The sequence below is a fragment of the Callospermophilus lateralis genome, chromosome 2 (genome assembly GCF_048772815.1).
Source record: "Callospermophilus lateralis isolate mCalLat2 chromosome 2, mCalLat2.hap1, whole genome shotgun sequence".
NCBI lineage: Eukaryota > Metazoa > Chordata > Mammalia > Rodentia > Sciuridae > Callospermophilus > Callospermophilus lateralis.
This window is the reverse complement of record NC_135306.1, coordinates 147,115,432-147,129,536: the sequence shown is the minus strand read 5'-3', so window position 1 is coordinate 147,129,536 and position 14,105 is coordinate 147,115,432. Positions and strand designations below refer to the sequence as shown.

Below are 14,105 nucleotides of genomic sequence, written 5' to 3'. Positions count from 1 at the left end.
TTATTTTTTTGCACAGCAATCCTGAGGATCCCTTTAAAATGAAAACAAAAATTACTTTCATCTTAGCACAAAAATAATAGCCACTTAAAATTCCAACATTACAGGAATGCATCTGGAGAAGTTAGAGTCCCCATTCAGCCAGCCCCAGGTGCTGGGCTTGTTTTTGCTGTACCAGCTGCCATTAGTAGAAACTGTCCCTGACTATGGGCTGGGGTCAGAGAATGGAGCCCACCCATCTGCCTGGGCCAGCCAGTAGGTCGGGGACCAGACAGAAGCAGGCCTGTGCTTCTCATCAGCATTGCCACCAGGGGCTGTGGCTGCTGTGCCCAGAGCAGGATACGTCCCACCCTTTGCTTGGTGGACTCTGGATTGGAGTTATCAACGTGCTTCCTGCCTGATGATCCTGTCTCTAAAGCAAGACCCTCTCGGTGGCTCCCTAGAGCACTGGGCTCAGCCTCCCCAACCTGGCCCACTCTGCCTCCCCCTGGATGGTCTTGGGCACGTTGGATCACATCAAGATGTCGCATCACACCTGCTGCTGGGAGTGGCGGGGCTGGGGCTATTTCTCTGAGGCGGTTCTCCTCCTACCTAGGGATGAGATCTACTGCCAGATCAGCAAGCAGCTCACCCACAACCCCTCCAAGAGCAGTTACGCCCGGGGCTGGATCCTCGTGTCTCTCTGTGTGGGCTGCTTCGCCCCCTCTGAGAAGTTTGTTAAGGTAGGGAGGCCCCCAGGAGGAAGAGGAGCCAGGCCCTGTCCTGGCAGCGAGGGAAGAAAGCAGAGAAGGTGGCTCAGCAGGGCCTGGTGACCAAGTCTATCAGGGGCCTGGGGCCTCTCAGGCTTCACCACCCCCCACCCAGACCCATCGTACTGGTGTCCTGCTGCCCAGGCAGCCACCACTTTGTTCAGTCCCACCACCTCCAGCCCCATTCTACTGAGCTTGAGTCAGTCAGGAGGGTGTCTTGGGCCCTCTGAGCATGTGACTTGGGTCAGGCACTTCAGTTCAACTCAGAGCTAGGCCTTGGGTGCTGGGGATGCCAGCCTGACTGGAGGATGCTGTGAGGGTGGAGGAGGTGGTGGAGTCCAAACAGGGCTGGAGGAGGATAGTTATGCCAGGGACAGGGGAGATGGTGGTATGGGGTGAGGCTGGAGACATGGCAGAGAAAGGTGGAGCTGGACTGTGTGGGTTTGTTGCCGAGCCACAGTACATGTCTTGAGGGCCGCGGGAGCCATGGCTGGAGCATGGAGAGGACGGGTGTGGACAGTCCTACCTTGAGAGTCAGGTCCCGAGTGTGGGCAAGGGGCTGAAGGCCGCTGGAATGGTTCAGGCTAGGGAGGCCCAGGGAGGCTGGCTGGAAGCTGCCTCATTGGGTCCCCTGTCTGTAGTACCTGCGGAACTTCATCCACGGGGGACCACCTGGCTACGCCCCGTACTGTGAGGAGCGCCTGAGGAGGACCTTTGTCAATGGGACTCGGACGCAGCCACCCAGCTGGCTGGAGCTGCAGGTGCGTCCCTGCCCACAGCAAGTGTGTATTCAGTGCACCCCAGTGCCCCAGAAATGCTCCCCGCTTTGAGTTCTGTTCCTCTGTTCTGGAGTCCCAGGCCCATCAGAACAGAAAAGCCCCCAAAGGACCAATGGCTTTGTACCAAAATCACTTGGGCAAGAGGGATTCCCTCTGCATCTCCTAGGCTCTGCCAGCAACCTGGGGATGGTGATACTCATCTTGCAGGGTTTTGTGATGTCCTTATGTGAAATAAGGTCAGAAGCCCGACCTGTGGCAGTGCCCAACCTCCTAGCCCCAGGGCCTGGCTCAGAGGCCTTGCTCAGGGGCCCTGAAGGTCCCATTAGAATGGGCTGTGGAGCACGGCTCCTCAGGCACCTGTGACAGGAATAGTGTCCTGGTGGGATGGCAGGGACCTGGGGTCTAGGGGCAGATCCCATTCACTCAGTTTGGAGCAGGGGGTAAGCTGGCCAGAAGTGAAGGGATCCTCAAACTCTCTGGGGTCACTTCAGGCCACTAAGTCCAAGAAGCCCATCATGTTACCTGTGACATTCATGGATGGGACCACCAAGACCCTTCTGACGGACTCAGCAACCACAGCCAAGGAGCTATGCAATGCGTTGGCCGACAAGATCTCGCTCAAGGACCGCTTTGGGTTCTCCCTGTACATCGCTCTGTTTGATAAGGTAAGGCGGAGCCCCATCACCTCCTGACGCCACTCTGGGTGGGGGAACTACCTTCTTCTGTCCCAGTGCTGACTCCTGGCTCAGGTGACTCCAGCCAGGGGTAGCCCCGGTTCTGGCTGACTCATTAGGACGGGTGCTGGGGGCGCTCTTCAGTCATGTGGGCCCAGGTGGGAGGAATCCTCTGTTGGTGCTGAGAAAGAACAGGGCCCTGACAGGCAGCAGGCAGCAGGCAGCCAGTTCTCTCACAACCCTTCCCTGCGCGGTTGCTGTGCTGTGGGCTGGGGAAATGACAAGCAGTCACACATTTCTTCTGTAGCAGCGTGTGTGAGCCTGTTGGGCTCGGGACTGCAGGCTCCTCTGTTGCCTTCTTCTCCACCCGGCAGGTCCAGGGACAGAACCTTGTTCTGGACACTCTGCCAGGATTTTTCTCACTTGTAGATTTCAGTGACAGTTTGTCCAACAGCTTCACAAAGGATTTGGACTAGGAAATTGCAACTTCCACATAAGTGTGCCCATGACTGAGGCTAGAAAGTTAATAATTTGGGGTGCCAGTTCAGAACCCATGGGACCTGGGGATCCCATTTGGGTCTGCCTTCTAGGGGACCTAGGGCACATCCTGCTTCTCTCTGGGTCTGTTTTCCATCTGGACCAGGACCACAGCTGGTGGCTTCCTGTAGTCCTTCCCTGACTCCATGCCTGCCCACCCTTCTACTGGGCCTTCTCTCCGGTGCCCACAGGTGTCCTCCCTGGGCAGTGGCAGTGACCATGTCATGGACGCCATCTCTCAGTGTGAGCAGTATGCCAAGGAGCAGGGTGCCCAGGAGCGCAATGCCCCCTGGAGGCTCTTCTTCCGAAAAGAGGTCTTCACACCCTGGCACAACCCCTCAGAAGACAACGTGGCCACCAACCTCATCTACCAGCAGGTGGTGCGCGGGGTCAAGTTCGGGGAGTACAGGTGTGAGAAGGTGAGTGAAGGCAAATCCTGTACTGCGCTTGCTTGGCCCACAGACCCCTTTTTACCCAATCTGGGCCAGGTGCTCCTATCTGTGACCTATCATCAGCTAATGCTGAGAGTGGCTGCTTGCAGCTGGACCTTCTCCAGGCCTCTGCTGGACTTAAGATGACCTGCCTCACAGGAGCTGGGAGGAGGAGGTACAATGATGGTAGCGGGGGCTTTGAAGAGTATACTGAGTTCCAACCCTGGAAGGTGTCCTACACGTTGCTGTGACTGCATGGCATAGTGTGTGTGCTTATGGTTCTGGGTTAGTCCAGTAAACTCTGCTCTGAATGGGAAACAGATTCAGTCCTTTAGACCAGAATTTACAAGTGTGTATCCTCTGTCTCCTCCTGAGGACTGGAGCAATGTGGTCGTCTTGTTTTTGGTGATGGTGATGGTGCTGCTTATGGTATTTAGGGCTCTGCTGGCGATTGTGATGGAGGGTGAGGATGGGCATTAGGTCAGTGGTGCCTGGTGGTGGAGGTGGTGATGGTGTTGGTGCTGGTGTCATTATTGGTGGTGGTGATGGCAGTGTTGATGGTGGTAATGATGCTGTGATTGGTAGTGATGTTGTTGGTGTTGGTGTTGATGGTATTATTGTTGGAACAGCCATATTAGTTGCTGAAATTCTGAAATGCTTCAAACTCATTGGAAAATATCGATTGCCTTTAAGGCCCCCAGAGTTTTTCTCTATTGCCCCTGCTGCTGGAGCCCTGGGGAGCCCCAGGTAGGCATCACCCAGCAGAGAGGCAGCAAATGCTCAGTGTCCACCTGGTCCTCTGAAGTCTGTGTGCAGAGCCACTGGTTGTTCACTACTTGGACATCCCCAGGGGCAGAGTGATGGTGATGGAGACGGTAACGGTGATGCACTCCCTCTCTGCTCATCCCCCGTGGTCCCAGGTCTCCCATTATCCAGGACAGGCACATCCTCTTCTTCTGCTCATCCGCCCCGGTTGCTGTAGCAGAGGGCTGGACATTGCAGTGGCTGGCCCATTCCTGGCAGGCTGACTGATCTCTTCAGCTCATATGCCCCTGGTCAGAATCCAGCATAGAGCTAATGGGACCCAGGAGAAGGCAGGGGTGCGGCCCTCAGGAACACCCCAGCAAATCAGTGAAAATGCAGGGTCCCAAGGGGCAGGGCCCAGAACTACAGGAGACAGGGCCAGGAGAGCAACCTGAAGGCTTTAGGAGTCTGGAAGGGCAGAGGGTACGGGCCGCACGCATGACTGAGGTCCCCTCCCACAGGAGGATGACCTGGCGGAGCTGGCCTCCCAGCAGTACTTCGTAGACTATGGCTCTGAGATGATCCTGGAGCGCCTGCTGAACCTTGTCCCCACCTACATCCCGGACCGCGAGATCACACCGCTGAAGACACTTGAGAAGTGGGCCCAGCTGGCCATTGCTGCCCACAAGAAGGTAAGAGGGCATCAGGGGACGTGGATACAGGGGAGGAACGCGCAGTCCAGGCAGTCATGGTCCCACCTGGCATCTCCTGTTTGTGGGGCTGCGGGGGTCAGGACCTCCACACTTCTCCCCTGTGGACATGGGTTCACATGGGTCTTCTGTCATCCAATGTTTTGGTCAGCTTTTTTGTCACTGTGACCAAAAGACCTGACAAGAAAACATAGAAGAGGAAAAAGATCACTTTGACTCACAGTTTGAGAGGTTTCCGTGAATAGATGGCCAGCTCCACAGCTCTGAGCCTGAGGTGAGGCACAGCATCCCAGTGGAAGGGCATGGTGGAGGGAAGCAGCTCAGGACATGACCAGGAAAGAGAGGGAGAGAGGGGGAGAGAGAGAGAGAGAGAGAGACAGACAGACAGACAGACAGACAGACTGACACTCACCAGGAACAAAATATAAACCCCAAAGGCACACCCCCATTGACCTGTCTCCTCCAGCCACACCCTATGTGCCTATAGTTATCACCCAGTTAATCCATATCCATGGATTAATCTACCTATGAGGTCACATCTTTCATAATCTAATTATTTCACCTCTGAAATTTCTTTCCTTATCTCACACATGTGCTTTTTGGGGACACTGAATATCCAAACCATAACAACCACTCTGGGCTGGGATCCAGGGACACAGAGAAGAGTCAAATTCAGTCCTACAGCTTCCTGAGATCGCAGGGTCTTGTGGTGGCCTTGCTTTATGTCTCATCAACTGTTTATGAGGCTGAGCTTCCAAGAGGGAAGTAGAAGGGGTGCCTTAGGTTGCAACTAGGAAATGCCCCTTCTTTTCCCTAAAAGAAAAGAATGCCAGTCACCTTCCTGTCTGGAGAATGAGGTATAGCCCCTGCTTGCAGCCCCAGGTCTGTGACCAGATATGAGCGGTTCCCAGCCAAGCTCAGGGGCCTGCCTAAGTGGAACAGGGGCACCCAGGTGGGCTGGGGGCACTGACTGCTGGCAGAGGACCCATAGGCCTTCCCATCTCCAAGATCCCTGCTGCCTCACAGCAGACTCCTCTTGGCACACTAGTTGCTGGAGGGTTCCACAGACGCACTCTTTCATCCCCTGCATCCAGGCCTCCCTCACATGGAACCCCATGCTGCCCTCGCAGGGGACCAGAGGTGAATGACTCTTGAGGGGTGGGAAGGCTGTTAGTTGGCTGGAGCTGTTTTAGTGAAGCAGTATAGGCTCGGGGCTGAAAGGACAGGTGTTTACACCTCCGTTCCAGAGTGGAAGTGCGGACTGGGGTGTTGGCAGGGTTGGCTTCTACGGAGGCCTCTCCTTGCCCACAGGAGGCATCTTCTCCATCTGTCTCCACATTGTCTTTCCTCTGTGCTCATGCAGGTCTGTGTCAGTTTCCTCTTCTTATAAGGACATCAGTCATTGGCGTAGGATCCACCCTAAAGATGGCATTTTAACTTCCGATGGCATTTTAACTTCCAAGAGACCTTATCTCCAAATATGGTTACAGGGGGTTTAGGACTTCAACACATGAATTTGTTGGCAGGGTGGGGGTGGTGGACACAATTCAAACTAAAATGGAGAGGTATTTTAAAGACATCTCATTCTGGGGGCTGGGGTTGTGGCTCAGTGGTAATGTGCTTGCCTAGCATGCATGAAGCACTGTGTTCGATTCTCAGCACCACATACAAATAAATAAAATAAAGGTCCATCAACAACTTAAAAAAAAGAATTAAAAAAAATCTCATTCTGAAATAATTGCAAACTTCCAGAGAAGTTGCAAGTTCAAAAACTAGACCTGTTATGCACATTTCATCTGGACTAAGCCACCTTTGCTTTGTGATTCTCTCTCTCTGCATACCTACATATTATTTTTCTGAACATTTTGAGATTCATTGCAGTGTCAATGTCAAGCATGTCACCCTGAGTGCTCACTCTTCCAAGGTCTGACCTTCTCCAAGATGGAAATGGGGCAGTCTGAGCTGGCACACACCGTTATCTTTATCCTTGTCTGTGTCTACATATTGTCAAAACCATGAGTTCATTCTGATCCTTCTAATTCCACCTCAACGCACGGAGGTCTCACAAGGGCCTGGGGGGACGTGTTTGGAGTAACAAAGCACTAGTGCTTTTGTTCCTTGCCAGGGCCATTGCAGTCCCCTTGCTGCTGGCCTTACCTCTGGTCTGTAATCCTTCCTCTGTACCTGACCTTTCTAAGGCCTGGACCTACCCAGTTTCTGCTGAACTAGGAACTCCCTGGGGGTGGCACCCATGTTTTCTCTGTGTCCCAGGACCTGCACAGAGGCAGTATGAATCCACACAAGGGCTCACTGATATCAACTGGGGGTGGCGTGGGCTGCTGTGGAACAGGGTGAGGCCATCAGGAACAGGGTGAGGCCATCAAGAATGCACAGGGGGGCACAGGAGCCCTGGGCCACCCCTGACTAGCAGCAGGGATGTATGATTTCTAGAACTTATATACTGTCTTCTACCTTCTTTCCCTCTCTGTCCTCTCCAGGGGATTTATGCCCAAAGGAGAACGGATGCCCAGAAGGTCAAAGAGGATGTGGTCAATTATGCCCGCTTCAAGTGGCCCTTGCTATTCTCCAGGTTTTATGAAGCCTATAAGTTCTCAGGTAACCCCTGGTCTCCCAGTCTCTCAGTTCACAGCAGAGAGGGGAACTTAGCCCAGCTCCCTGTCAGTGGACTCCTGCCTGCAGGGTGCCTGCTCTTTTTAGATCATGCTGCAGAGTTGCTGTCACCCTGCAGTCCAACAGTGACTCCATGACACATAGTAGATGCTCATGGTGTGCTGGGTTGAACAACTGGATGAGGACTGGAATCCTTAAAGCACTTCACGTGGATAGAAGAGGATGGGTGGGCCAGCTGTGCTAAGTGTCTCCATGAAGCTGAGTGTGGGCGTGGTTGTGCCAATTGCCCAGGCCTTTGCTCAGCCATCCTTGGGCCATCGTTACTGGGCATCTGCTCTGTGCCAGGTCCTGTGCTCATGCTGGACTTCACAGAATCATCAGATGTTAGGGCCACAGGGAGCTGTGGGGCTCCATTGTCCAACCCCACATTCCACCTTGGTGCAGGAAAGGACTTGTCCAGAGCTGCAGAGAGACCATGGCAGATATGACTGAAGCCAGGTTTCCTGACCCAACACTCTCTTCCCTGCACCTTATCTCCAAATATGTTACTGCACCTTGGGTTTTGGCTTGTTGAGCCGCTGTGCTCTCTGAGCTGCAGTTTTCTTGCTCACAAAATGGGAATCATTATACTTCTGTCCTAGTAGCCTCCTTGACAGTTATGATAATCAGGAGGGGCTGGATCCAGGAATGGGGAGGCCACCTTCCAAGTGTCTCTGTCATTGTCCCAGGTCCTAGTCTCCCTAAGAATGATGTCATTGTGGCTGTCAACTGGACAGGCATCTATTTTGTGGATGAGCAGGAGCAGGTGCTTCTGGAGCTGTCCTTCCCAGAGATCATGGCTGTGTCCAGCAGCAGGTGAGGAGGAGCACGTGGAGCACAGATGGACCTGCAGGGAAGGAGAGGGTTCAGGGCATCACGGGTTGTGGGGGGCACAGGCACAGTGGCCTGTCCTGGCTTCACACAGCCGAGCTGTTTGTGCTGCGCTACGCAGCCCTCAGGCCCCTCCCACAAGGGGCCTCATGGATGGTAAAGGTGGCTCTGAGGTCACCTCAGTGGGGTAGAAGGACAGTCAGAAGCAGGTCAGTGTGTGCAAGAGAAGGCTAGACTTGGGCTTCAGGGCTCACCTCTGTGTTCCCATTCCTAAAGTAGGGTTCTGAATATTTCCCTTCAACAACAGGGAGGAAGTAATAAATGATAGGAGAGCTCTTTGTAAACCTTAAGCGGCACACAGGTGGTAGGGGCGGTTTCCTGGATTAGACCACCTCTCCCAGCAGTGCAGCGCCCCCTCCCCCAATATGGAGCTTGCAGGAATATTTCTGAGCTGCATCTGATGTGGTCACATCCAGCTCTGAGCAGGCACCTAAACACGTCAGATTCGGTGGTGACAGACGGTCCTCGACCTCTTAGAGCTTCAGTAGAGGGAAACAGACATCAAAGAGGCCATTGTAAAGAAGGGACAGTGTGATAAGGACTGGGGGAGGGCATGGTGGACTTCCCGAAGGAAGTGGTATTTAGGCTGCAACTTAAGGACAAGTTGGACTTAGATTTGGCAAAGGGCAAGAGGGCTAGGCCAGCCGGGGCCTGGCCTGGCCATGCCTGATGCTGGCTGGGGCTCTGAGATGCGTCTGACCTGGGCCACATCTCCCCCTGCTGGACCAGGCCTTGCTCTGGCTGGGCTCCCTGAGGCTGGGCTCCTCTGACTGGACTGGGCTTGGTCTCCTTCAGGGAGTGCCGTGTCTTGCTCTCGCTGGGCTGCTCTGATCTGGGCTGTGTAGCACCTCACTTGGGCCGCGCAGGACTGACCCCGGCTGGGCCCTGTTCTCCGTGTTGGTCCTGCAGGGGAGCAAAACTGACGGCCCCCAGCTTCACACTGGCCACCATCAAGGGGGATGAGTACACCTTCACATCCAACAACGCCGAGGACATCCGTGACCTGGTGGTCACCTTCCTGGAGGGGCTCCGGAAGAGGTCTAAGTACGTGGTGGCCTTGCAGGACAACCCCAACCCTGGTGAGTGGCTGCTGGTGTGGGTAGCTGGGGCATTAGGCAGGCCCCACACCTTGGCCCTGGCCCTGCACTCCAGGCTGCGAGGAACGCGTTACCCGTCTTAACCTGTCCTACGCGGGGTAACGGGCCTGTGGCAGAATACTGCCTTCACCTCTGCCCAAGAGGAGCCTTCTTCTCTCCACCTCTTGGTCCTCCATTCTTATCTCCTGTCACCTTCTCCACATTTGATCAGGGGTCCCCTCAGTGCTCTCTAAATACCCACTGCCATCAATGACAGCAGCATGACAACCACCCTGGCCAAGCACCTCCAGGGCTGCCTAGGCCTGTGCAGAGTGTGGACTGCCTTCAGTGGGGAGGGAGGCAGAATGATGGCCCAGGGACAGCACAGTGACCAGAGAAGCCCCAGGGCTGTGGGTGCTCAGAGGAGAGTCCCTCATATAGTCCAGAATCCATGGAGGAGGCACAGAGTGAGCAGAGCGTGTGGGGTGGAGGGCAGAGGACCACATGCAGAGGCAGGAGAAAGCCAGCGTGTCCTGGGGGAACTTCACATTGTTAGGTGTGTCTGGAGTGTGACGGCGGGGAAGGGGGGGGTTGGAGTTGGGGGGGGGCAAGAAGCAAGGTGGAAGGAATCAGGGAGGCCAGCTCCCAACAGGCTCAGCAGGGTAGGTCTTCTCCTAAGGGTAATGGGGAGCCACAGAAAGTTTTTGAGCAAGAGTGTGGCCCCCTCTGGTGTCTTCGTGCAGAAGGTTGTGACAAGGTAGAGGCCAGGTGAGCAGACATGAGTGGGACAGGGCCTCAGTTCTTCAGTGGGGAGGAGTGGCTGATGGATCATCAACCTAAATAAAGATGTTCCAACCCAGCCCCTCTCTCTGCCCCCATGTCGCCCCCGCTCACCTCTGCTCCAAAGCGGGTGAGGAGTCAGGCTTCCTCAGCTTCGCCAAGGGAGACCTCATCATCCTGGACCATGACACCGGTGAGCAGGTCATGAACTCAGGCTGGGCCAACGGCATCAATGAGAGGACCAAGCAGCATGGGGACTTCCCAACCGACTGTGTGTATGTCATGCCCACTGTCACCATGCCGCCACAGGAGATCGTGGTATGTGGTCTGGCAGTGGCAGGTGGGTGGGAGGCTCCTCAGACCCCTCTGTCCTCTCTCCTATCTGTAACGTGGAGTGAGGGACTGTGACAGATCAATGGTCTCCAGATGCTCAGTGGGGGGCGGGGCTGAGGCACCACAGACTCCAACCTGTGTCAGGTCGGGAGGGGCCTAGTGCGCACATCAGAGGAGGAGCTGCAAGGGGCAGGGATGGGAGGAGAGTGGCCAGCGGGAGGGGTCAGCCTGCACTGTCTGAAAGGCAGTGTGGGCACAGCTGGGCTGGGAGCCTTGTTCTCCCAGAGACCCTCAGAGTTCTGCTCTGAGGACGTAGAGCCCGGCTTCCCAGGCAGCTCCTGAGCCTGGTTGATGCAGCTTAGAGCCCCGCAGGATGGAGGCGGAGTAACCTGAGGTCCTTGGGGAAGGAAGGGGACTTGGGGTCAGAAAACAGTAGGTCTATACCTGTGGAGACAGTCCCTAGCCACAGGTTGCCGGACATTGGGCTTTTACCATGTTATCCCAGTGGCTCCAGTTGAGGGCTGACATGAGCTCCCTGTCTCTTGACCTGCAGGCCCTGGTCACCATGACCCCTGACCAGAGGCAGGACGTCATCCGGCTCTTGCAGCTGCGAACTGCAGAGCCCGAGGTGCGCGCCAAGCCCTACACGCTGGAGGAGTTCTCCTACGACTACTTTAGGTGCCAGCTCCTGGGGACGAGAGAGAGGACGGTGGGCAGAGGCTCCTATGGGCTCTGGCCAGGGGTTGAGCAGCTTTGCCATGCCTGCCTGTGAGCAGGGCCTGCCAGGGTCAGCAGCAGGGCCATTTCCATCCCAGAAATGGTGCTTCCCTGCAGGCGCACTGCATCGTTCCTTGAGGTGGTGGGGACTGCGCCCTCCCAGGCATGTCCTGGCCCTCAGTGTCACACACCAGTGCCTGTTGCAGCCTCACTATCCTGTGGGGAGACAGCAAGAAATCGGGGGGCTCTGACTCTGCTAGCCCAGCACTGTGCCCAGGAGGCCTGGTGGGCGGGGCCGAGGCTTTTTGCAGGAGGTGGCTTCTGCACATCTCTGGTGGCAGAGTGGAGTGGGGACAGCACTGCCCACTCCTGCCCGCGTGGCTTCCAGGCTGCTCGGGGGCTCCCCACTGGGGTTCTCCCCAGGCTGCCTGCAATGGGATGGCTGCTGACTCTCCCTGTGCTGTGGCAGGCCCCCACCCAAGCACACGCTGAGCCGTGTCATGGTGTCCAAGGCCCGAGGCAAGGATCGGCTGTGGAGCCACACACGGGAGCCACTCAAGCAGGCCCTGCTCAAGAAGATCCTGGGGAGCGAGGAGCTCTCGCAGGAGGCCTGCATGGCCTTCATCGATATCCATGCTGCACTGGGTGGGGACAGTGGGGACAGGTGGGGCAGGGGCTGCTGGGCAGGGAGGCTTTTCAGCTAGATACCTTTTTCCTGTTGAGGGCTGGCTGGGTCCTGAGCTCACGTGGAGGCACATCTTACAGTATGTAAGGCCCCACCTCTCCCACTGTCTCCTTTGACCCTGTCATTCAGTTAATGGATAGTATTGTGCCTGCTGTAGGCCGGGCATGGAAATGGAGCTGTGACCAGAACCAGCCCCTGGCCTCATGGGGGCGATGTGCTAACAGGAAGCAGTGCTGGGATGTGGCAACTAGGCTGAGACCTGAAGGCTGGGTAGAACCTAGCAGGCAACGGGGAGACGGCTAGGGAGCATCCCAGACAGAGGGAGCAGAATGCACAAAAGTCCTAAGGCAAAACAGGGCACAGAGTAACTCAGCTCATCTGGAGGACGTGGGCTGACTAAGGGAAGGGTTCCAAGCCCTACTTAGAAACTTGGGCTGTGTCCTGAGACCAGAGGGAGCCCTGGACAGGGAATGGAACAGCCACACTGGTGACTTGGGGAGTCCATCCTGGCTGCCGTGAGGGTTGGGGACTGAGGGAGGGTGGCCTGTGAGGCAGCCGTGGCAGGTGGGCAGATCACTCCAGTTTTCTAACTTAGTAGCCTGAGGCCCAGGGTCAGAGGGAGGGTGGCCTTCTACCTCCGGGCCAGTGTGTGCCCCATTCAGCCACAAGCCCTTCCTTGACAATCCCACCTGTTCTCAAGTACATGGGTGACTACCCATCCAAGAGGATGCGCTCTGTCAACGAGCTCACAGACCAGATCTTTGAGGGGGCCCTGAAGGCTGAGCCCCTCAAGGATGAGGCATATGTGCAGATCCTGAAGCAGCTGACGGACAACCACATCAGGTGAGCGGGTGTGGGGTGGGCAGCACTGCTCTGCCTGGAAACATGGCTCCCTTGCACAGAGGGAGCTGCCGGCTCCGCGGCCACTCAGCCTAGCTTGGCCTGCAGCCCAAGGTCAATCCTCCAGAACCAGGAGGTAGGGCTGGGGGTTTAGTTCAGTGGCACAGTGCTTGCCTAGTGGGCTTGAGGCCCTGGGTTCATTCCTTGCACTGCAAAAAATGAGAAAGGAAGGCGGGGACGGGGAGTGGTGGCCGTACCCTCCTGGTCTGTCCTCTGTGTTGATCAGCATGAGTCCCTCCAACTGCTGCTTCTTAAACCTGTGTGAGCCTCTGTGGATGGCTTTTCCCAGGCCTGCAGGCCACGGGGGCTCCGGGGATGGCTGGACCTACAGGTTTAGCCAGTGTCCTGTCCTGGCTTGGGCTAAGGCTGTCAGTTGGAAGCTGTGGCTGAAAATGGTCATGGGTCACAGTCGGCAGCCCCAGAGGCTGTCACCTTCTCTCCACTGGGCCAGCCAGAGGCAGGAGAGGAAAATCAGTCTCCTTCTTCCTCAGAGACTGAGGAAAGCCCTGCCCTGTTCCATCACCCCACCCGCCTTCCTCCGCAGCCTCATCACTCTCTAGATCTTGCACAAATTCCCTCTGGAACTACAGATCTTTCACATGACCAGACATTTGTACATACTGGGCCCTGCTGGCAGGAAAGCCCTCCATTCCTTTCTTTGCCTGTCAGAATTTGCTTCAGCCTTCAAAGCCCAGATCAAATGCCACCTCCTTGCTCGAAGCCCTCCAAGCCTCCCACCTCAGTCCCAAGTAGGGGGCTGGCCTAACTCAGTGCTGTGGGAGTGTGGCGAGTCCGGAGTCGCAGTATAAATTGCTCGCTTCCTCTTCCTGGGGAAAGTCTTGCTGTGACAGTGAAACCTCAGCTGACCCCAGCGGAGCCCCTGGCCACAGTGGGTTTTCACTCTGGCAGAGGCACCTGGTCCCCATGTGGACTGGTAACAGTACAAGGCCTGGCGTGGGTGGGCGGCCACAGGGTGAGTGGCACTAACTGGATCCCGCTACAGGGATGTGGGTGGTGCTGGACCTTGGGATGAGGAACTGGGGGTGTGGCCCTGGGATTGCACAGGTCCCTGTGACTCCTATGGGGCCTCCTCCCACAGGTACAGCGAGGAGCGGGGCTGGGAGCTGCTCTGGCTCTGCACCGGCCTCTTCCCACCTAGCAACATCCTCCTGCCCCACGTCCAGCGCTTCCTGCAGTCCCGCAAGCACTGTCCGCTCGCCATCGACTGCCTGCAGCGGCTCCAGAAAGCGCTGAGGTACAGGGGCTGTCAGGGACAGGAAGCAGCCCCGGGTTGGTCCTCAGCCTCACTGGGTTCATGGGACCAGCCCTTGAGGATGAGGATGATCACACAGCTGAGCTCCTCAGATGCCAGCCACAGTCGCACTCTGGACAGTTTGGGAGTCTGGTGGCTCAGAGGTGCTTGGCGCATCCC

The 14,105-nt window shown here is 56.3% G+C and overlaps 1 protein-coding gene across 4 annotated transcripts in view; it reads left to right on the top strand.

Moving 5' to 3' along the window:
• The window catches only part of Myo7a (myosin VIIA), a 61,116-nt gene that overhangs the window by 37,304 nt on the left and 9,707 nt on the right, over positions 1-14,105 (top strand). For 3 of the 4 annotated variants that reach the window (XM_076843948.2, XM_076843947.2, XM_076843945.2), the window contains 13 exons: positions 593-719; positions 1,388-1,507; positions 2,017-2,190; positions 2,928-3,155; positions 4,433-4,603; positions 7,120-7,237; positions 7,981-8,107; positions 9,092-9,261; positions 10,166-10,356; positions 10,925-11,049; positions 11,558-11,715; positions 12,463-12,616; positions 13,773-13,928. In XM_076843948.2, coding sequence (XP_076700063.1) covers positions 593-719; positions 1,388-1,507; positions 2,017-2,190; positions 2,928-3,155; positions 4,433-4,603; positions 7,120-7,237; positions 7,981-8,107; positions 9,092-9,261; positions 10,166-10,356; positions 10,925-11,049; positions 11,558-11,715; positions 12,463-12,616; positions 13,773-13,928 — 2,019 coding nt within the window. Of the gene's footprint in view, positions 1-592; positions 720-1,387; positions 1,508-2,016; positions 2,191-2,927; positions 3,156-4,432; positions 4,604-7,119; positions 7,238-7,980; positions 8,108-8,977; positions 9,262-10,165; positions 10,357-10,924; positions 11,050-11,557; positions 11,716-12,462; positions 12,617-13,772; positions 13,929-14,105 lie in introns of all 4 variants that reach the window. The other variant, XM_076843946.2, reaches the window with a different exon arrangement.